The sequence below is a fragment of the Argiope bruennichi genome, chromosome 3, assembly GCF_947563725.1.
Source record: "Argiope bruennichi chromosome 3, qqArgBrue1.1, whole genome shotgun sequence".
Taxonomy (NCBI): Eukaryota; Metazoa; Arthropoda; class Arachnida; order Araneae; family Araneidae; genus Argiope; species Argiope bruennichi.
Window position 1 is genome coordinate 45,575,143 of NC_079153.1, and position 24,179 is coordinate 45,599,321.

Here is a 24,179-nt window from a genome sequence, read left to right on the forward strand (position 1 = left end):
AATCTGATTTTGTGTTTTATTGTCGCTATATCACAACTTCAACAGCTGCGAATGAAGACAAGAAGAGGAAAACAAAGTAAATACCTAACTTAAAATTCATTTAACGGCATTTATAGAAGAGCGAAAAGTAATTACCAGGATTCGAGATATTTTACGTCATTAGCAATATCCACAAATGCATTTTTAATTTCTCGTATACGTAGTTTAAAGAAATTACAATGATCGACAAAAAAATTGGAATTCGAGATTTTCAAGAATTTCTGCGTTTTAGACCTCCCCTGAGTTCGAAAAACAGATTTTTTTTTTCTTTTTTGGAAACTTGTCTGTCTATCTGAGACAAAAATAACTCAAAAACGTTGTGATCTAGACAGTTAAAATTTATGCTTTTTGTTTTAAAATCAAATTTGTAGATTTCTATCAACTTTTGATAAAAATCCACTCAGAGGAAATCTGTCCGGCTGTTCGAATATAATTTAACACGATAACTGCAAAACGGAAAGAACCAAATAGATACAATTTGGTACATTGATTTCACATTTAAAGTGTAAACACCTTTCAAATTTTGAGCCAAATTTAACAAATGATTAATCTTCTGTTGGTTTGTACTTTCAGAAACATGCAAATGCGATAAATCAAAAACGCAATGACTTAAATATATCAGAGTTTGTATGGAATTTTTTAACTACAGGATGGATTTAACTACTATGAATTTTTTTAAGTTCAGATTTGTGTCAAATTTTTGTTTCAATCGATTGAGAAAAACGTACACGAAGCACAAATTCGATTTTTGGATGCTGTTAATTGCATGCCAGGAGATTGATCGCCAAACCAATCGCCAAGGATGACACGATAGATTCAGTAAAAATGCTAAATTCAGGCTAAAAATTTATATTTTCTAACTATTGGCCGCTAATCCCATGCGAAGCGTTCTCTGGCATGACAGTTTATTAGAGAGTATGCGAGAAAATTTTAAGGTGACCACTTCCACTGGTTTTACTTTTTTAAAGCTTGCCGTCCATATCATCACAAGATGTGAAAGGGTTTTTTTTATTTTTATTTATTTATTTTACCACAGATAAAATAAAGGAAAGCATGAGTATAGAGAACGAAATGAATTTATTAACAAAAATTACGTATAACCATGGTTAATTTTTGGCATAATTACCGCCAAAAATCAAGCATTTCTTACATCAGATTAGGCGTCCTATTCCTCCTTCGAAAGACGTTGTGAGATAGGCCATAACGTTACTTTGATTCCTCAGCAGTTTGGAATTGTAATTTTTAATCTACTCACTCTTTTTTGAAACTTCAGAATTAGCAAATAAAATTCAAAATATTTATATAACAAATATTAATAATTTTTGAAGAAAATTAACTGTCAGTGATTTCTAATCGTCAAGATACCATTTTAATTAAAAAAACACTTAAGACAAAAAAAAAAGAATTTTATGTATTATAATATTTTACAAAGTTTTTACTTTAAACAAAATTATATTTATCTTGATGAACGATAGGTATATCGGCTAGTTTATAAATAAAACTACAATTTAATTCAATATGGATTTAATTGTAATAACAATCAATTAACAATAACAATTTAGTGTCAAAAAGCCTTACATTTAATAATTTGGATATCATTTCTAAAAGTGTTTGAATAGATAATTAATATCTCTTTTCTTAAAGTAGTATCTTAGAAAATATTCCGACATACTTTCGAATTTGTTTAACATGAAAGTAATTCAAAACTATGCTTACTAGTCTTTACTTTGAATTTTGAATATAGTAAAAAAGTTCAGGTACAAAACTAATTGATTTACATTTTTAAAATAAATAAAATAAAATTATTATTTATAGCTAAGCTTCTAGAATAATGGAAATATTCTTTATATAGAAATGAGAAACAATTCAAACACAGCAAAAAAATTGACAAAACGCATGCTGTTATAAAAAAGCAATTTGGTGGTGAATTTGGTTATGACGTAAAAAAATTCTTAATATTTAAAAATATCAGAATACACCAGATACTTTGGGAATGGATAATTTGTATGATATAAATTGTACTTCCACATGACAGTTAATGGTTAAAGATACAGTAATTATTCTAGATTTCCATAAATACAAATTCATGTATTTTTATTCGCTGATCCTTGTCTCGAAGCTCATTTTTAAATTACATTTCAGTTTGATTTATTTTTAATCAGCTGTTGATTGATAAATATGACATTCCGATTATTATATAGATTGCTCACAAGTGGATTACATTGCAAGATAATAAAACTCAAATCTTCCTGTTATTTGATTTTTCCATTGATAATAATGATAAGCAGATTTTTTATGTTTATTTAAATAGATCACCAAATCAAATTTCGAAATTGTTTTTCACAAAAATCCTTTCTTTCAAAAGATTTGTTTAACTATACTGATAAAATGAGAAGAAAATAGGTATGATATGGATTGGTTTTTACATTGATAGTCTTTGATAAAGTAAAAGATAAAGCTAAAAAATCATCAATTAATAAGATTACAAATTTTTTTCAAGGTATTGACTGTTAGGTAAAGATATATTAAGGTGATTTTGATTAGTTTTTGCAATTGCTTAACATACAGATTGCTACTATATTTCTTTTATATTTATGTATAATTTTGAAAATTCAGACAAAGTATGAATGGTGCTGTTATGAATTGTTTTCATCAAATCCGTAGAGACTAAAATAAGTAGGTGTGGTCCCCCAGAAGCTTACCTGCATAAATTCAAAAGAATCTACTTGTGAGTTTTTGGGGGTTGTGATGCGCAATGATAGAAGCTGGGACCGGACCTTGTGATTCGCAGTCCAGTAACATGACCAGGATATAAAAGCAATTTCTCGTGAAGCGTAGTTGTTAACTGGCTTATATGCTATTCACCACAGACTCTCCCTCTAGTGAGTCGGCGGTGAGACGAACTATATGGCTGTTGAGTGGTGATGTATTATTTATTAGCTGTTGATTCTAAAGGGCCTGTTCCCATTTGAGAAGCGCCACGCTTTATGGCAAGCGTGTATGGGTGAGTGGTTGCTGCTTCAAATGAGTCTGACGACTTTGGTTGCGGGTAGATAGCGCCACAACAGCTGTACGAAGGTTGAAGGTTCTTCGTCCGAGGTCACCAATTTAGCGATTGTGGTGCGCGAAGATTGAACCTGGGACCTTGTGGTTCGCAGTCCAGTAACATGACCACGATACAAAAGCAATTGCCCGTGCAGCGTAGTTCTTAACTGGCTTATATGCTATTCACCACAAGTTATTAATCATATGCCATTGACGGATAATAAATACGAAAGAGCGTATTAGAGAATATATGTGGCGATTAATCGCTTGGATAAGGTTAATAAGTAAATACCAGAAAACCGAATGCCTTTTTTGTCGCCTTTTTTTCCAACCGATTCAACTAAAATTTGACACAAAACAATAATTGTAATCATAAAATCACATAGCAATTTTCATACATTATAATCATTGCCTTTTTTACAGTAATAATACTTATATGCTTGTGAAAGTGCAAATCGATAGACGGTCACCCTTAAATGCATCTAGTTCGAGATTTGATACATATGTACACTTAAGATGTTAAATCTTTGTACAAAAAGATTATCTAAAAGACTATCTAAATGTCTTTATTTTGCAATAAACATATAAACTTATACTTGGACAGCCGGACAGGCAAACTTCCTGTGAATGAATTTCATTTCAAATTTGAAGTAGAGACTATATAACAAATTTCAACCTTTTAACTCAAAACATTTTAAAGTTGTGTTCATCGATTTAATTCCAAAAATGTGTTTTTTCGACTCAGGGAAATATGAAATGAGGAAATTCATTAAAATCTCAGTTCGAATTTTTCGACGTTACAGCTACTTTTATTTGTATGCTTTATTTTTTATTATTATTATTATCATCAAATACGAAACAGTAAAAATGATTTACGAATATTTTCGTAAATTATTCCTATTCAATTTGTACGCCATCTTTCTTAATTTTCAAATATTCAGCAATAGAGTAGTCCCTTAATAATCCGGCAAAAAGATACAGAAAAATATTTTATATTAAGGAAGCGACAGGTTGGTGAAGGTTAATCTGAAAACACATTTTAAACCATGAGCAAAGTTTATTCAGCAAAATATTCACAAAGAAATGTTATGCATAACAATACAAAATATATAAATCTAAATTTAAGTAATAACCTATTATGTGTATCTCTGATAAGTCAACAAATAGGATGCAATGAGTTATTTTCTTTTTAAAGCTTTCGCCATCGTCTTTCCGAATGCGCAGGGATACTGGCTTAATTTAATTTTATCATGCAAACGTCCTATTTAGAAGCAACAGTAGGGCTATTTTGGGGCAGATAGACAAATCTCTTTAAACTGCAGTCAGATAACGAGGAGGAGCAGCTGGTGGATGTTTGACCTCATCGAATTTAACGTGCATTTGACTCGTTTACATGACGATTCTTTGGTGGAATTGGGAATGGTAGTTGGGATCCTTTTGATTCAGAAGCCGAGATCTTACCGCAAGTCCACCGCAGCCCATGTGGGCTACAGGAGAAATGAAGCTTGTTATAGTTTTATTTAGTTATATTTACATCTCATTTTAAAGCAATACTAGAGCTATATCGGGAAGAAACAAGTAATTTAAACGGTGATCAGATGACGGAGCCAACATCTGAGCCAGAAATTTGTTTTCTAAGCTTCCACGCCACATTAACGGGAGGGCTTTTCTTTTACTCGCCATCGGAGTACAGTAAACAAGGTAAACTACATGACATAAGGAGACATAATTTTGACACAGTTTTAGTATCTAATAAATTATAGATTTTTATCAAGCTTTGTATGAAATCTGTTAAAGAGTTGACCATCTGTTGGCCTGTACTTTCGCATGCATGTAAATACAGTAACTCAAAAACTTAACAACTTAATCCTTTATTAATCTCAATCCTTATTGCTTCAGAAGGGAAAAAAAGCATTTTTATTGGCTCTTGTGGGAAACAACTACAAATGCTTTACATGGGTATTTTTTCTATATCTTCGTATGTGTGACGACACGTTTTCTGTGTGATAATTAAAGCAAATTAAATACTTTAATTATCACGCTATAAATCTATATAAGAGCAGGAGAAAATATTTTAAACTTTTTATTCCGTTTTAAAAAATTAGTATATTAAAAAAATTAAGTTAAATATTTATTTTAATCCACCTACCTTCCTCCCCTTTTGACAACGGACTAGACAACTATATACTCAGGCTTGCAAGAAATCAGCCATGGCTCCCAACCATAGCAGTCGGCCACAACAAATCCTATCGATACTGCTTCGTCCAGTGGTGGCGGTGTGGTTGGCTGTACATAAGAAGAAGTGTTCCAGCTAGTATATAAGGTCCTTCAAAGGGGGATAATGTGTATCAAAAGAACAGGTAATTTAATTTGAAGAAAATAAATTGCCAGGAATACTTACACATTTTATGTTTAGCTTTATTTTATGTTAACTTTTGTGTTTAGTACAGTGATGAAAATTAAATATACATTTTAGACCTATTTCCATTGACAGATTCATAATAAGTTTCGTTTATACAGTTTGTTACACTTTTCAGCTATTGTTTTCATATATGTGAAAAGAGAGACGGAAAGAAATCAAAACTCGGGAGATTTGATCCAAAATTTGCATATATCTACAGTTCTAATAATAAAACCATATGCGAAATTGCAGTCATATTATTTACGTTTTTGAATTCACCTATTAAAATCCTCACGTGTGAGCAGGTAGATGGCCTTCCTGTGAGCGAATTTCATTGAAAATGGATGAAAATTTACAGTCAAGAATTAATAAAGCAAACAAAATTCCATTTGTCTAGCTCATTTCACATTTGAGTAATTATTTTCATAAACCTACAATCATAATAATGAAAACAATCATCGGTTTCGAAAAAGTCTAAACCATATAAGTTATTCAAACTCGAAAACTAGATTCGAGGATTCCAGCATTTACCCTTTCTTTTTATATAAACAGTTAAAATACAATTACATTAATTATTGAAAAGAAAATGGAGCGTGGTTTTAATGCACAACTATGTCACTCTTATGAATTCGTCAATATTTTAACCCTTTTTAGGGCCGTGGGAAGTATGCTTCCCACCAAATTTGTCAATCTTTGTATGAAATTTTGTAGGTTGGCATAAGTTCTCACAAATTTTTTTAGAAAGACAGAAACTTACATGCTTCAATTTTTTATCTCACACAAAATGACGTGTCTTGATTTGTTACTTAATTATTAGTTAACCAAATTAATTAATTAATCAAATTAAATTTATTTAATAAGCTAAATTAATCCCTTTTCTTATTCTAATTTCAAGCCTCAAAATATTTTAACATAATATGACTATAAAAAAATGGCCCTTTAAAGAGTTAAATAATGTTACAATGTATTTTGTCATTATTTAATTAGCAATTCACTGCATATAATTGGATAATTAACACTGGTTTGGAAAAAAAACGATGAAAATCATTACCTTGTATTATCTTCATGAGAGAAAACGAAATTCTTTGAAATCATTGACCAAAACATGACAATACTTTCTTCCGTTCTTCTTCTTCCTTACTGCAGAGTCACAAAACTTCAACAAATTCCATTAACCAGTGAAAAAGGAAGAATTAATTTTTAAGACACTACTATAAAATACAAGTCCTTTTTTTAGATTATAAAATACGAGTAATTTTTCTCTTTTTAATTTCTCTTCTCGTAAAAGATGGATTAAAGAAATTAAATTCATTACACAAGCTGGTGAAATTGAATGTCATAGCATAAGGCAAACAGACATAATCAATGAAAAATGTCATTTCATTATGACGTTCACGAATTAAAGACATTACAAATTATTTGGGTGTTTTGGTTATAAGCGGATGAAAGTATTGTAGTTGTGCCATTTCTTTGAATAATAAAACGATTATGTCTTCCAGCTCTTTTTTTAAGATAGATCCAGATTGAAGAATGGCTAGTAAATCATATTATCATTCTTGATGCAATGTACTTATTCAAACTTAACTGAAAATCATATTGAACGATGGGCAACATAACCTCAGTACTGGAAAGATAGGAAGGGTTTACAGTTGACATAATGGAAGCATCCAAAGCAAAAGCTGTATCAAAGCAGACTGAAAATGTTGGATTGTTTATGAATGCGGTAAGTTGTACTATTTCATAAATTTCATTTTTCTAACATTATGCACAATAATATGAAATTTTAATGTTATTACTGTGGAACCATCCTGTTTCTAGAAGAATCTTATATATAACTTGGTGAATTAGCACTATATAATAATATGAGGATGATTAAAAAAAGCAAATTTTATGAATTCGAATATTAGATGCTCAAAACACAAATTCTAAATTTTTATTTTTATGAATAAATATTAAAAAGAAAGCTTTTCATCTACAGATTTAAACTATTGGATTAAATATTTCTCAAACTGATATCGCCTGATCTAAACTTAGTTAAACAAAATGACTTTCTTCATTCGATTGAAACATAATAAAAAAATCTTATTTTTTTGCTTTACCGGAACATTAATAATTTATTTTTTTCCACAAGAAAACTTTGCTTGCAAAAGCTATTTTGCTCAGTTGATAGTATAAAGTAATATTCAAAAATAAGTTTTTGCAATTCTACTCGGATACAACTTATTCCAGTTTTCAAATATGTTTTTGTTAATTAAACAATAACACTTGTATCTATAAAACGGATAAACGATTGATCAGCTTTCAAGGATTTTTATATAATATTTCCACTTTATGATTATTATAAAAGATACGATAAACATTAATCTGCGAGTTCTAATAAAGATAATTTTCAAGGATATAATATTTATATGTAAGTGCAACGTAATATACTAAATAATATACAGACATTACAATCTAAAGTGTGTTCTCAGAAGTTTATTTTAAATTATTTTCATATATTTTTAAAGAAAGATAGTATATATATCAAGATGGATTTCATGAAAAAGATTTCTATATATAATTGAATTTCCTTATATGACAAAAAACGGAAGATTCAACTATTTTGTAAAATTTCTCGTTTACTGAACAAGTTACATTTTTACTTTCTCGCAAGCGTAGTGTAATGTAAGCATAGTAATCGTGTAATGTAATAATTTGTAATGTAATGTAATGATCGTGTAATGTAATAATAAGCATAATAATCGTGTAATGTAACAATAAGCATAATGATCGTGTAATGTAACAATAAGCATAATGATCGTGTAATGTAATAATAAGCATAATGATCGTGTAATGTAATAATAAGCATAATAATCGTGTAATGTAATAATAAGCATAGTAATCGTTTAATGTAATAATAAGCATAGTAATCGTTTAATGTAATAATAAGCATAGTAATCGTGTAATGTAATAATAAGCATAGTAATCGTGTAATGTAATAATGTGTAATATAATGCAATGTAATGATCGTGTAATGTAATAATGTGTAATATAATGCAATGTAATGATCGTGTAATGTAATAATGTGTAATATAATGCAATGTAATGATCGTGTAATGTAATAATGTGTAATATAATGCAATGTAATGATCGTGTAATGTAATGTAATAATAAGCATAGTAATCGTGTAGTGTATGCATAGTAATCGTGTAATCAAAAAAATTAGAAGAGATTTTGAAGAATCCCCACCTTTTAAATCTCTCTGAGCGCGAAAAAACATATTTTTGGAAAATGTCTGTTCTTTCTGTGACTAAGATAACTCAAAAACGATTTTAGCTAGACAAATAAAATTTGGTATACGACCTTTATATCAAATTTGCATATTTCTATCGAACTTTCATCAAAATCTGCTCAGAAAAGGCCTGTCTGTCCTGCTCTTCGAATATAATTTAGCAAGTTAACTACAAAAAGAAGAGAGCTCTATAGATAAAACTCGATATGCAGATTTAATGTCTATAGACTAGACATTTCTCAAATCTCGAGCCACATCGAATAGTGGATTGACCATATATCGGTCTGTACTTTCAGAAACATGCAAAAGTGATAACACAAAGGTGGAATGACTTGAATTTGTCAAATCTGGTATGTGATTTTCTAACTGTAAGCGTAATTTTGTAACAAAATTTTGTTTCAATCGGTAAGGAAGACCGTATCTAGAACACAAATTCGATTTTTGAATACTATTAACCACATGTTAGGAATGAATCGCCAAATAACTCGCCAAGGATGACACTATAGATTCAGTAAAAATGCTAAATTCACGCCAAAGGTTAATATTTCGAAACTATTGTACGCCAGTGCCATGCATTGCGCTCTCAGGGATAACACCTTTATTAGAGAGTATGCAAGAAAATATTGGGAATACTACTCTCTCTGGTTTTACATGATAGTTACTTTACTTAAAATTTTAGTTGTGAATAAAATGATTGAGTCGGATAAATTTTAAAATAATGTAAATTGAAAGCTACGATTTTCCAGACAAAACTTTAAATTGGCAATAAATATATGTTGCAATTAGATTGATTAATCCTTTATTTTTGATGCTAACAGCGGTTGATATGAATACTTACCAGTTATTACTAGTAATAATTAAATACTCTGAACGTACATTAATGCAATCATATTTTCCTTTCTTTCGATGTTTAATTGATTTGATTACTAAATATGGAACTGTTTCAGTAATCGTTTTCAGAAAATGCATTGAATAAATTCTAAATTGATCTTTATGACAAATCAAATTTATCTGCACGATTTGTACTTTTATCAAGCAAGTGCTTTGCTGGAGCACAATGTCTCCACTCTTCTTCAAGTGGTATAAAAGGAAGCGCTTTTTAATCTTCAACGAATCATTCGAACATTTTATGATAAATATAAAATAAATAAAAACAGCGCTGTTATCAGTTACGAATGCCGCATGTGTTTGCACATTGATTTCTGAAACAGCATGAGAGGAGAAACTTTTTTTATTTTTCCTTTTTTTAACAGAACTAACTTTATAATATTAAAGGGAGTCGAGCAAAGTATTTTTAATCGTCTTCCTTAATAAAACAATTTTTTCTCCAACATGCAATTGCTCTTAAATTTTCAGACCCTATTGGAGTAGTGTGGAAGGTTAGGTTTAAAATTACCAGGTCTTAGCAAAAACTACCATCTTGCAGCTTCAAAAAGAATTAGGTTTGAATTAGTACGGTACAATAGTCATTTTTGACCATATTGCATCAAATTATCACAAACTGAATTACCATTAGATTACTACATAATTGGTAATATGAGCTAAATCAAAAGTTTTAATAAAAACGCATGGCATATAATTTACTATTTTGTTTGTTTTTGACGAATTGATTGCGGTTTGTGGTTGATTAAGTTATAGTTATTATATTTAAGAAACGTGTGTTTTTAAATACATGTCAGTGATACTGTCTTACTTGCAGTTTTTAAATCCATCCAGGTCAGGACTTCTTAAGTCTCTTTTCAATTACATTATTAGTAAACAGTTTCGGAAAAACTTGAATAGTGTTAGATAAACGGGTCAAGTATCAAAAGCCATTTAAGAAATAAGCGTAGTTTAACCGCACTATTTGGAGCTCAGAAAATGCGAAATATAATATTTTATAAGATAAATATTCATATTTGAATTCTTTAAAAAAAATGTAGTTTTCAGCAATTGCATAAAACTTTTCTGCATAAAAATGCTGTTCTGTAACAGCAGTTCAGCTGTTACGCAAAATATCGTTTTTTTTTTTTTTGTATAATTTATCACATATTTGTTTCGTATTAATGTTGGTTAAAAGAGTTAGAATAATCTGATGGCTGTTTAATCAATTTCTTGGCCAGTGACCCTAGCCCAAAGGACCAGCTTTCTTATGCATTTCCACTTTTCATTTGGACTGGAGATGGCTTAATGGACTTAGAAAGCATTAAAGTCTGGACACAAACGAAAGATGAATACATGATTTGAATCAGCTAAACTGTAACTGAGATATAATGAAAAATTTTTCCAAATGAAACATTTCTAATGTTGCCAGTCTTTTTAAGAACAAATAATTTCGGCCGGAAGGGCTTATAAATATGAAATCCACTTCAAAACAGCCTTGGCGTTACTTCAAAATGGTTAGCTAATTAAATTAGGCTAAAACTTTCGCCCTAAAGATGAATGTCTCAATGCCGCTTATATAAAAATCCTGAAGGAATGAATTTCTAACCATAGCTGCAAAAACTGGCTGGCATTTATACAAAAATGCATTTTTCCGTTTTATGTATATTCATTCTTTTAAATGCATACTTCCGGGACATGAAAGACATGAAAGATGCAAATTCTTTGCAATAATTATAAAAAAAAAATATCATGCAACAATTAACAATACCACAACACCAGAAGAAAACAACGCAACAAGAAGAAAAAAAATGCAAACGCATTGCATGACACATCAATCGATTATCCCAGATTATTTGAAGTGCAGACATATCGTTTCTAAGACGCCGAAATACTTCTTTCTTCACAGATAACTATCACCTATTTTCCTGTAGTGAAATCCCAAAATGTTATAAACATCAGATAAAGAAGTGAAAGAGTTAAGAAGAAAAAAAAAATAGCTTCACAACAAAGTTCTTCACAGCTTCAAGATAACAACCTGTTGATAAGTATTGAACTGCATATGGATGATCAGATGAATATTCGCTTTTATATTTTTTAACTTGATATGTTTTTGATTAGTTGGTTGCAAAATGGTTCGGAAATAGGACTATCCAGAACGAGAAATATGATATCACAAATTGTCCTGATAAGACACGAGTATAAAAAGGGATGCATTGTTGAGAAGTTTATCCCTATCAGTCACTTTGGTGGTCGCGTCAACAGTGTTTGATCGAACACCTGCTCGTCTTTTTAACGATTTTTTAAAAAAGAAGTTTTGAAGTTTGTCACGTTTCTATCAGAAAACCGAACCAAAGATGTCCAAAGTCAGACAAGTCCGTCAAAACTACCATGAGGAAAGCGAGGCTGGAGTCAACAAGCAGATCAATATGGAGTTCTATGCTTCATATGTCTATGCTGCTATGGTGAGTGAAATATAAAAAGAAAAAAATGTCGCTGTTTGAATGGGTTATTGATCTGTAAAGTTTAAAGAGGTATAAGGCATTTCATGAATTTTTCAGAATGATGTTTTATATGCTAATTTTTTATGCACTTTACTCTTTAAAAGAATGGATTTAATAAATTACGTATTAAAAATTACTTATCTTAAAATATAATTTTAAAAATTGAAATAGTATAATAAGAACATACTTAAGCCTCTCCAAAAAGTTATTATGTACATTTTAGATGTAAGGTAAACATCATCTGACACCATAATTGATGATACAAGCATCGAAGTTTATCTGGAATTCTGCAATTTACATAAAATTTGAAAATTATCAGTTAGTTAAAATAATACATTATTATCCAAAAGAATGCTGAGTTCATCATTTAAATTATGGTCTCCAAGTTTTCTGAATGGCAATATAAGGTTACTCTAAATCCAAAATTGGTGGTTTTTTTATCTAGTTCGACAGGAGGCTATAAATTGTAGAATTCAACAAAATAAAACTTCTAACAGAATAAAAAGCCATTAAATATTTTAAAAAATCAGAAAGAGTTGAAAAACTAGTATAATTCACTAGAGCTATAATTACTTTCTCTCCCGAATGACTTGACAACGATGATTCTGTTAGAATACTCATATTTTGAATGTGGTAAAATTTGGTAAGAATAATTTTTCCGAAGTTGCCTTTTAAATTAAATTTCATCTATTTCATTTTTTTAAAATATGTTGACTGTTTTAAACAAAAATTAGAATAATCTGATACCTAGATGTTTTATCTAAATGCAATGGATTAAAGTATATTTCAAGCAAAAGTTATTAATTTGTTAATGCTAGCAAAAAAAGGCAATGCTTCAAAATTATTTTTTAAAATTTTGTCTTTGAAGGGACTATTTTTTTATTAAAAATGCAACCCGATGAAAAATTTCAAACGATTGAAAAACATGTGAACATTTTTATAAATTACTTAAAATCTTACATACCAATTAGAAAATTATTTCGTTTGATTATTTCTTTAATATTTATTTTTTGAAAATTATTTTTTTTTTAAATTTCTGCAACTACAAGAGGAGGCTTACTTTCCTTAATCATGCTAAGGAGCCTTGGCCTTGAAAAGTCAAATATATTTTGCTTATACTAAACTTTTTATTGCAACCGAAGTTCAGATGAAGCATTAGCAGATAAAAAAAATCTGCTGATGCTGGGAATAAGTTTTCAGAATTGATTTATAAATTATCAGTGAAAGACTTAATGCAACATTCTGCCGATTTTTTGATTTTCAGTTTTTTTATTTATGAATATTATTTGCTTAATAACATTATATCTTTTAAACAGTTTGGTTTTGACAATAGTTCTCAAAGACAAATAAAATATATGTTGACATTACAGGTGTGATAAGCAATTCTAATAAGTGGGAAAATCCGAAAAATTCATAAGCATTTGTCATAATAAATTATTTAAATCCTTTTCTCCGTGTGTTGAGAATTTTAAAGTAAATTTTAAGTTTTGAATAGATCAAATTAAAAATATCAATTTTTAATAATGGAGAAAATTGTCTAACGAAAGTGTTTTCATTCGATTTGCTTGTGGATCGGCAATTTAATATTATATATAATGTCCCACCAATCTATCGGAAAAATATTATTACTTTTAAGGATTTTGAAATTTTTTTTATCTATTTATACCAAAGATTCAGATACAAGTTTATAATGTTAAATATTTCCAGATGCTGCATTTCAAGCACTTAAAAAACATCTTTGCATTCTGAATTTTCGAAATCACGGAAAAGGAAGAAATAACTTAAGTTTTCTGAATTAATAACGAATATTTTTAATTTTCCCGTACCTGATATAAACATAAGACTCTATGTTTAGTAAAGGTATGAAAAAAATTAGAAATATTCGTTATAAATTGTGAAAAATTCATTTTTATTTCCTCTTTTAAAATTTAAATAGTTAGAACTGTTGCCAAACGTAAATTTTATATCCAGTAGGTAAGTAAATTTAAATTCAGCATCAAAGAAAATACTTAAAAATAAATAAAAATTGGCTCCAATTTTTTTTATGATAATGTTATCAAAAAATAAAACTTGAAATACCTATGATAAAAATCGAGTAATGCAAACCTCTTTCATTCAAATACTTCACCAACAGCAGTAAAATATTACTTTCCATCAGTTTAGTCAAGAATATATATTGGTATTTATCTACAAATCTATAAAATCAAACTTTTAAAGTCATTTTTGGTACTGTAAAGAATTGTTGTTCCAAATAAGAAATGCATCAATACTGAAGATTTTGCTTTGTAAAATTATGTTAACTATCATTTGATTCTTATTTTGCCATCGTATTCTTTAAAGGCCTTCCACTTCGACCGGGATGATGTAGCTTTGCCCAACATCTCCAAGTTCTTCAAGGACAGCAGCGATGAAGAGAATGAACATGCCCGTAAGTTGATGAAGTTCCAGAACGAACGAGGTGGAACTGTCGTGTTGAAAGACATCAAGGTATTTAATCTTCTTCGATTGTCTGTCATAATTAAAAGCATCTTATTTCAATAAACTCTAAGTTAATTTAATAATTGATAAGGAATGCAGAAAGAGATTGGAGCTATTTTTATTGCTGTATTGGATCTTCCAATTTTAGCCATCATATTACTGTATTTCTGAACTGTATAAAGTAAAATCAAGTCATTCTTAACAAGCGATAGTGCTTGAAAAAAATTTCATGGAATATATACATTTCAAAATAATATAATACCCTATTAGCACAATATGCCCAACAACACTCTGACATGTCTCTATGCTACTGACCGGGATTCAAAATATCGAATAACATCGTGGAGATATCGTATAATATCTTGTGCCAGTAGGGTGGTCATCTAATTAGTTTGTAGATAATAAAAATCTCGATATACTTTTTTTCGAATCAGATATCTAAAAAAATTAGTGAGTGTTAAAAAATAGATATTTATTGATCAAAAGAAATTTTGAGATTTCTTGAGATTCTTTTTCTTTCATTAAATATTTTTTTATCAGAACTTCTCAAACACATACTTTCTATTTTGAGAGTAGAATAAGCTCTTTCTTTTAATTGAGTATTTTTGTCAGGATCTTGGTCACTTTCTACACTTTTTTCCTTCCTATAAAGAAACAAAACTTTAAAAAAAAATCTGCATACATTTCTTGCTCTGATGCATAAAAGAAAAGTTTGAGATTTGGCAAGAATTTATTACATAGAACAACCACATCTCCACATAAGCTGGCCATTATATTCAAGCTAATAAATTTCATCAGCTGTCCTCCCACGTGATGCTCCATATTCCCTTAGAATTTGAATTGCTGATTGAGACTTGTTTTTTTCTGTCTACAGGCTCCTCCCAAGGCGAAATGGGACTCTCCTCTGGAGGCCTTCCAAGACGCTCTTGAACTGGAAAAGACTGTCAATCAATCCCTGCTGGATTTGCATAAGGTCGCTTCCAAACACGATGACGCTCAGGTAAGTTATCGCAAAGTGTTCACTAGATAGCTATATAGGGTTATCAAGGATTTGGATAGATATCTATATAGGGTTTGGATACATTTAAAATGCTTTCCTTAGCACTGTATGTGCTTTACATAAAAACCTAAGAATGTGGTACAGCTAATAAACTTCTGACTACAGGCTGCCGTAGAGAATCCTGTACATAAACATTTAAAAAGAAATTATTGTAATCCTAAAGTATTCGACATCAAAATTGAGATGATATTCTGGGTTTTATAATTCCACAAAATCGGCGGGAAAAGTTTTGTAAGGCTCAGTTAAGGAATAAGGGATGTTGACCAAAGTTAATTTTTTTTTTTTGGGGGGGGGGGGTAATTTCTGACCAGTAATGCTGATCACAACATATTTGCCTATTTAGTTTGTTTTTGGTCGGTTGGCGCGATTTTTGCATGGTTGGCAATAAAATGCATCTTGTTTTTAAGTTTTACCTTTTTGTAATTACGGATATCTGTCTGTGAACACTATAACACTAAAATGGCCAAATGGATACAATTTGATATGAAGTATTTACAACAAAACTATAAAATTGCATTAAATTTCGAACGAAATCCATTAATAAAAAGTTTATTAATATTCATGAAAATGTTATAACTCAAAATTTACAGGTTAATTAAAGAAATTTTGCTTATGGTTTAACATAAAATAAATTTAATTGATTATCGGTATGTTTATTCGTATGTGTGCAAATGCGAAAAGCCAAACTCGTGGCAAGCGAGATAAATGTAATTTGGTAGCTTATGTTAATGCCTAAATTCTTGATCTGTCTCAAAATTTGAACCCAGCGGTTAGTACCATGAAGTCCAAAATTCAATTTCGATATCAATCACCATCAGATGAAGCAAAACCCGATTGTTCTATATTGTGGAACTATATGAAATAAACCATGGGTAAAATACTAACACTGGTTTTTCTTTTAATTTACATTAACTTATTACATCCATTTCCTTCGCATAAACAATTGAAAGAATATCGAATCATTCTGTAGAATGTTTTACTCCTCAATTCTAATATACGTATCATACCAAATCGGCAAATTTTCTGTTGACTTTTAAAAAAAAAGGGAAAAAGTTTATTTTTTTTTATAAAAATTTGTTTTTTAAGAGAGGATATTTGAAATCTTAATTATCAATAATCTAATTACGACAACATTGTATGAGATTTTGTATCTCATTTCAGTCTAGTTTTGCTGTATGGTATAGCGATTAGGATAAGCATTTACCAGAAATTATTATTTTTATATTTTCTTTTATTATTATGGGAGCTTGAAATTTTGTTATGAGAGTCACAGGCATTATTCACACCACTATAACTGTTGATTATTCTAATGGAACAAAAAAAATGAAGTAAATTTTGCCTTCTATTTTGTTTCACTTGATAACGTTGAGCATAAATCGAGGTTAAAATTAAATAAATCTTCTAAAATACAAAAAAAAAAAAAAAAAAAAAAAATGTAACGATTTCCCAGTTCTCTGTAACTTTGCAACTTTAAAACTTGAAAAACTTTGAAGTATTAAGACCCCTTCCCCCCAAAAAAATGAAAATCTTGAACCAGTACGTGGGTAAATTAACCATTTAATATACGAATTTATTTTATACATTCCTTTTCGGATGATATAACTTAATCTTTGATGGGATGAATGTTAATCCAATGTTATTATTTCAATCTCTATGATAAAATAAAGGAAGTATATCACTTTATCAAGTGAATTTTTGCATTTTAAATTATGTAATACTTTCACTTCATTTCAGTTTTAAATACTAAAAAGTCAATAACTCAACGAACATGTTAGACATATCATTATAGTGCAAGAAATTAAAATATGGTATATTTCCAATCTAAACTGAATCGTGAATAAATCACTTTAACTAGCAAACCGAGTATGCTTTTTAGCAGGGAAAAAACACATCACTGTTGGGTTGGTTGTCGACTTTTATTTCTTGCGAATTACGTATGTGGATTACTTTCACCAGCATCAGACCAGCTTCTGTTTAATATTTTCTAATACCAAACAAGATGCCATGTGATTGAAGGAAAACTGTCAATTTTTCTTTTCGTAATTATTTTTGATCATAAAAATTTGATTGTATTTTGGCTAGTATGGTATATGTAGGAAAAGGAATAAACGCAGATGTCGTCTCTATCTAATCATGTATAAATCAGTGATTCGTTCCAATTTCCACTTATCAAAACGAGAAACAAATGTAATAAAGCCAAACTCAATAGGCGTGTTTTTAAAAGACAAATTTTTATTCATAATACAAAAATAAATTCATTTAATATCAAGCAAATTGCATATTCTTTAAAATGCCTGGTGCATTCTGACTGTTGTTTGACGATTTTTTAAAGAAACATTTTTTTTTAAATTGTCCAACCTTTTCTACAGTTAGATGTCTTTAGACAGAGTTAAAAATATTGAACAAAACTTGGAAAGTGTGGAAAACTTATCAATTCATACTTGAGATAATTATGATAAAATGTACTTTCTTTGTGAATACGCTCGCTATGTAGTCATGCGTGAATATGATTTTATTTCAAATTAAAGATATTTTTTTTTGTTTCCCTATTGTACGCAATCTCATACAAATTCATAAATAACTATTTCTATGAAACGTACACATTCACTATTCTTATTTATTTTGTTTCATTCCATATGAATAATGATGATATTAATGAAATATAAAAGGTTTCTGCTTCACTGTGAATTTGATTCCTGATTTTCAATCCTATTTTATACTAAGCTAAATCTTTTGTTTTTTTGAAATTCACTTTTTGACATTCAACAAGATGTGACATTCTGTCCAAATATCGAAATTTTATGTAAGGAACGCTATTCTTATTTTAAAGAATCGTTCATTCCTTCACAAATTTATACAATAAGAAATCATGAAATATTTCTTCTTAAATATATAAGAATGGCTAACACAAGATAATTATCTATTAAGTCAGTGAGGAGCAAAATCATCCGCTTGCTTCTACTTAACCAATATTGTTGTATAATTTTCTCTATACATTTTCGAAAAAATTTCGGAAACAAACACAACCATCAGAGTGAACAAAATTTAATTGATCCATACATGAATAATCAAAGAAGAAAAAAAAAATTAGATAGTTAGAATTCACCGTGATATCATTCGCCCACTCAAGGGAGCAGTCCTACGCAACTGAATCTTTCATTGTTCTTTCATCAAAATTCTATTGTTCATTTCAATGGATTGGATAGAATAATGTCACTTAATCACATATTTAATTTATATCAATTAAGTTTATGATCTCTTTTTAATTTCGATATTATGATAAAGACCAAGCAACTGTTCGGTCCCAATAAAACTAAAAATTATTTTAATTCTTTTCAGATGTGCGATTTCTTGGAAAGTGAGTACTTGACTGAACAAGTGGAGGCCATCAAGAAACTTGGAGATCACGTTACTAACCTGAAGCGTGTTGGCTCCGGTCTCGGCGAGTACATCTTCGACAGGGAATTCAAATCTTAAAGAACAGCATTATTTTTTCCCCTTCAAAATTTATCTATTAAATAAAAGAACCTATAATGTACGAAAGATTTTAAAATTTAAACCTATTAATCTGTAATAAAACGTTTCAAACTTGTGTGTTGTTTCAATTCTTAAATCGTGCATTTTTTTATATAATCATCATCCTCATACATACATCATCATCGTTGACTTATAATCAGGTTTTGATTGACCAACTTTTCATTTTGATTCATTTTCTTAAAGGAGATATCAGTATAATAGAAATGAACAAATAGATATTGTAACTTTATTCATATTTATATCTTAATTCTGAATTTTTAAAGCTGAAGTATCTGGTATCAGTGAAGGCACAGTTTCAATACTCTTAATAAATCTAATTTGGCATAAATTTTAGATTGTAATCTAGATATATTTTTTTTTCTTTAAATTTTTGTTCATATTAATAAAATTTAACAAATAACGAGCTATATAGTTTTAAAAGATAATTGTTTAATATTATTTTATTAATTATATTTATTATATTGTTTTAAAATATGACCGGAAAATAAGTATGCCATCAAGAATAAGTTACTATTTTTATGGATTTTTAATTCTCTATTGAAATATTTCAGCATATGAATAAGGATTCAAAATCGAACCAAAAAAATATAAGTTGTCTCAGAACTAGTGGATCTAGGTATTATAAAGTATTCTTTTAATGTGAAAGAATCCTTCATAATACCCTCATATCCTCAGAAGTAGTAGAAGGTATTATGAAGGATTCTTATTACGTCCTTCCTTCCTCAGAATATTTTGATCCTTCATATCCTCAGAATATTTTGAAGGAAGTAGTGGATTCTTTTAATAAGATGATTCACATTTCAGCCCATTTTTTTTTAAAAATAATAAATATATTGATTTATTTTAGATTAGTATGAATATACATTTTATTAAGTATTATAATTACAGTCTGCACGACATCCGTATTGAAACACAATTTAATTAAAGCTGGTTTGTTTTTAATATTCTATTTCTATTATAAACAAACATGAATCTGACCAATTATAATAGTTATAATTCCTTATATCCATAGATTTTGTGTACTTTATAGACTTAATTATTGGGATACTTAATTGGTAAATAGATTTTTAATTGACTTGCTTGCGGCCCCCACCCAGTCTAGTAGTTCTAGATAAGCTGTCTATTTGGAAATTCGGCAATTCAATGATGCAATAAGGAATTCGCAACAAAAAAATATGTTCAGCTAGTTATAAAATCTGAGTGAAAATATGATGACCATATAAACTTATTAAGAAAAGATCAAACTAGTGACTCATTCAAATTATGGTAATAAACTTTTAATACCGAAAAATTTGAAAAACAATAGGCCAATTAAAGTGTTGATATATTTCGTCTGTTGAGAATAATTAAATATTTTAAGACTTTAAAATTTTAAAATAAATTTATAATTTGCATTCCGTTTCGTTTCAGGATATTTTCATTCAATCCAAGCAAAAAATGTACTTCACTTTTTTATGCACTATAACATTTTCTATCGATATGGTTTAAAGACAAATATACGCATTCAAATAATATTTTATCAAATACAAATAAAAATGAAAAAATAAATACTATTTCCTAATATTATTGTTACAAGATTTCAAAACGAAAGCTAATACTTCTTTTCTTTATACTAGTTTCATCATATTTGTGTTTTTTACCATGATATCAAAATATAACCTTTGTATTAAGATTCCGTTACTGAGAATGTATTTCCATATGTTTCAATTCTAAAGTGCTTTAAAAGCAACAGAACTTTAAAGCATAAATCTTTTTTTTTCAGTCGGAAACTGACTTTGAAATTGTTCACACGACATGAAAAAAAATGACCTCTAACAGAAGGATGTTTGTCTTTCTTCGGGTTTTTTTATGTAAACAGATCTCTCAAAATGCCAACATCCTTGAAGTTATGTATCGGATATCTCTACGATAAAAATTAACAAAATTAAATGAATGATGTAATGAAAATAATACGATACAAAATAGATCTCTGGAGTGTTACAAAGTGTCACATTTAATCTAATTAGATTGATCAGATTGTCGTCGTGAATTTTTGTTATGTAACATCAGAAATAGATGTTATAACTGTGAAAAATGGTTGAATGGCATTAACCACGTGTGATGGAAAAACGTGCCATGCACGCCGGAATGCTTTTATCACAGAATCGCCAACGACACGTCAGCTTGCCATGGAAGTAAAAATGATGTTCGCGACTCGCTGACTGAGATTGTTTACAGAAGGTTGAAAATTAATTAATTTAAAAGATATAAATGTTTCCGATTTCTATAAGCTATTGGACACTGTGTGGCCTCGATGAGAATTAAAGCGGACTGTTTCGGCACGCGCATTTGTGAATTTGCTACCGTAAATGGCTTAATAGAAATTATGTAATATCCCATAAAGTTTTTCAGTATTATTGATTGTGTAAATTGATTTGAATAAAGTTGTATGACAAATGCATGTTTTAAATATTGAAATAATTGCAATAACACCAAAATGGACACTATGTAGTAAACGGAATTGAAGGGTTTGCTGCAAAAAGAGAGTGGCTCCATCTTAAGGGAATTTGGAGTTACATGTACTATCAGTTGTTAAAAAGAGATTGTTTGTTTGGTGCCAGAAAGATGTAGCTACGAACGTTGGCTTTCGCGTTATTCTAGAGTTGATGCTGTCTGTTGCATTAGTTTGTTACAATATAGAGGAAGCTCCTGGAGCTACGCCACTTTCTCCTGCAAATTCTTCCACTTAGAGGGCAAAATATAACGGAACTAACTCGCATATACATCCCACAAAATGATTTGTGGTTCTATTATAGACCATATCCCGACGACAGCGTAGCAGATGAGCCCGACGTTACAGAGTGATGATTAATAGGAATATAAATTTTTGTTTTTAAAGCCAAGTTGTATATACATTTTGTTACTTTAATTTAAATAAAATAATATTATAGTAAATTGTGAAATATTTTTCATAGAGGTAGACAGACTATCTATTTGTTATCAAGAAAGAGGTAGCTCCAACATACCAATATGTGTCACGTCATCTGGAAAATATATTTTTGGGTGAAAATACTGTCATAATATGTAGAAACAATTAAGAAGATTGATCAAAAGGAAAATCTTCACAAAATTTAGAAATTGGAATTTTTAAAAGTTTTTTACGACTTTCTGCAAGATTGAATGATTGGAGCTAACCTCCCTTTTACAGCAAACCCTTCAATTATCTGATTTCGAAAAATTATATGTAATTTATAGAAATAAAATCATCATTGAGTGAATTAAAAATTTAATAATCAGGTAATCATAATTTTTTTTTTTTTTTTTTTTTTTTTTGCGAATGTTACAAAAAGGAAGTCATAATTTTGACATAAATTCGACTAGCTCTCTGAATCAGTAAAAATATTAATACGCTTTTTTGTATAAGATGTATAAAAAAGGAGGAAAATATTGTGATTGTTGAAAAATTCGTTCTCGAGATATTGATAAAATTCTATGTTTCTTATCTCACCAAGTCCAAAACAAGACACGTTTTGGAATTATGACGTCTGTGAAAGCGCTAGCTCAAAAACATATTGAATTACAGCAATGGAATTTTGGAATCAAATGGAAGTTCTTATATTAGATCAGCATTTTCACCCTTTTTTTTCCTCGAACCTATACTTTTTCACCTTTTATGACCACTGATATTCCTAGAGCTATCTCCACTGCCCCTCTTATCCAATCTTCCTTTATTCCTAATACATAAATTATATAATAATATGGCCATATATATATATAATCAGTAACGTCTACCTACATATTTATCACTTCCACCATTATATCTTTTTTCTCCCCTAGGGGTACGCGTACTACAGATTAAGAAAAGCTGTATTATGTGTGTTGTGTACCACTATGACGCGAGATTCAAACCATAAACAATCAAATTAACAGCTCGATGCTGCTCCACTAAGTTACGGGAAGTGACAGCCTTGTGTGGTGTAATGGTCTTTGCACCAATATTATAGAGATGTGTCTCAATCACGGTGGTCATGGTTTAGAAACTACAAAGTTTTAGGTTTAAAACTAATTCCAACTTAAAACGTCCATATAAGGGGGTTGGCTGATTTGTCAACGATAAATGCCACTCCCCACCCTCTACCAAAGACGTGGCATCAAAGCTTGAAAAGCAAAGATTGCCATTTCATACGTCGTCCTTGTCATCTGACCACAATTCAGAATTACGAGATTCGTCTCAAAATAGCTCACCTGTTGCTTAAAAAAGCGACGTAAATATAGCTTAATTAAATTATAGAATTGAATCTTTGTTCGAAATTCATCAATAGGTGATTGTTCATTCGCTTGTCAGTCTGTGCATATGAGGAAACAATAACTCTAAAATGCAGAAAGTCAGATGAATAAATCTTTATCGGTCAAGGAAAAAATATCTACAATTATAGTCAAGGAAGCAATAACTTTAAAATGCACCAAGTCAGATGAATGAAATTTGGTATGCTATCTTAAACGGTAGAGAAAAAAATATTCAAACTTATACTCAAGTAAACAATAACTCTAAAATATAGCAAGTCAGATGAATGAAATTTGGTATATTATCTTTATCGATCATTCATATTCCATCAAAGATACCATACTACAAAGCTAAACAAAAACGCAGTAGATTCTTTAAATACTCGAGAAAGAAGAACGGAGAATATAAACCATAAATTGAATCTGTGGTGAGATTATACATTGTTTTTAAATTTGAATTATTTTATGGGATGGCTATAGGGAGAAACTTTATAAATGTATACGTCTTCTAAAATTTTTATTTAAATACTGAAAAGAGATATTTATTGTTAGCCGTTATCTTCATATATGGAAAAAAGAGATTTTAAGTGAAACTACTGATTTTTGGTCATGAATAAACACATAAAAATAAGTGATTCATATATAACGTACGATATGTATTCAATAACATAAGAAATAAGCTGTGATAGGAAACATACTAGAAAACTAATTTCGACAAGG

The 24,179-nt window shown here is 29.5% G+C and overlaps 2 protein-coding genes across 2 annotated transcripts in view; one reads left to right on the plus strand and one right to left on the minus strand.

The window, feature by feature from the left end:
* Positions 1–5,363, minus strand: part of LOC129963553 (nose resistant to fluoxetine protein 6-like) — an 86,611-nt gene extending 81,248 nt beyond the window's left edge. Inside the window, exon 1 of the mRNA XM_056078011.1 lies at positions 5,234–5,363. The gene's annotated coding sequence lies outside the window, so the exon portion shown is untranslated. The remainder of the gene's footprint in view (positions 1–5,233) is intronic.
* A 6,471-nt stretch (positions 5,364–11,834) lies between these two features.
* Positions 11,835–19,251, plus strand: LOC129963181 (soma ferritin-like). The gene is made up of 4 exons (XM_056077340.1): positions 11,835–12,082; positions 14,462–14,608; positions 15,474–15,599; positions 18,999–19,251. Exons 1-4 carry the CDS (start codon positions 11,975–11,977, stop codon positions 19,134–19,136), a joined length of 519 nt encoding a protein of 172 aa, XP_055933315.1. The 5' UTR covers positions 11,835–11,974; the 3' UTR covers positions 19,137–19,251.
* The last annotated feature ends 4,928 nt before the right edge of the window (positions 19,252–24,179 follow it).

What these genes read in the sequence shown, in the direction of transcription:
- LOC129963181 (XM_056077340.1), top strand. Translation starts at nt 11,975, where the DNA reads ATGTCCAAAGTCAGACAAGTCCGTCAAAACTACCATGAGGAAAGCGAG. An exon ending in CATATGTCTATGCTGCTATG is followed by an intron (nt 12,083 to 14,461) that starts GTGAGTGAAATA and finishes TATTCTTTAAAG; the next exon opens with GCCTTCCACTTCGACCGGGA. An exon ending in CCAAACACGATGACGCTCAG is followed by an intron (nt 15,600 to 18,998) that starts GTAAGTTATCGC and finishes AATTCTTTTCAG; the next exon opens with ATGTGCGATTTCTTGGAAAG.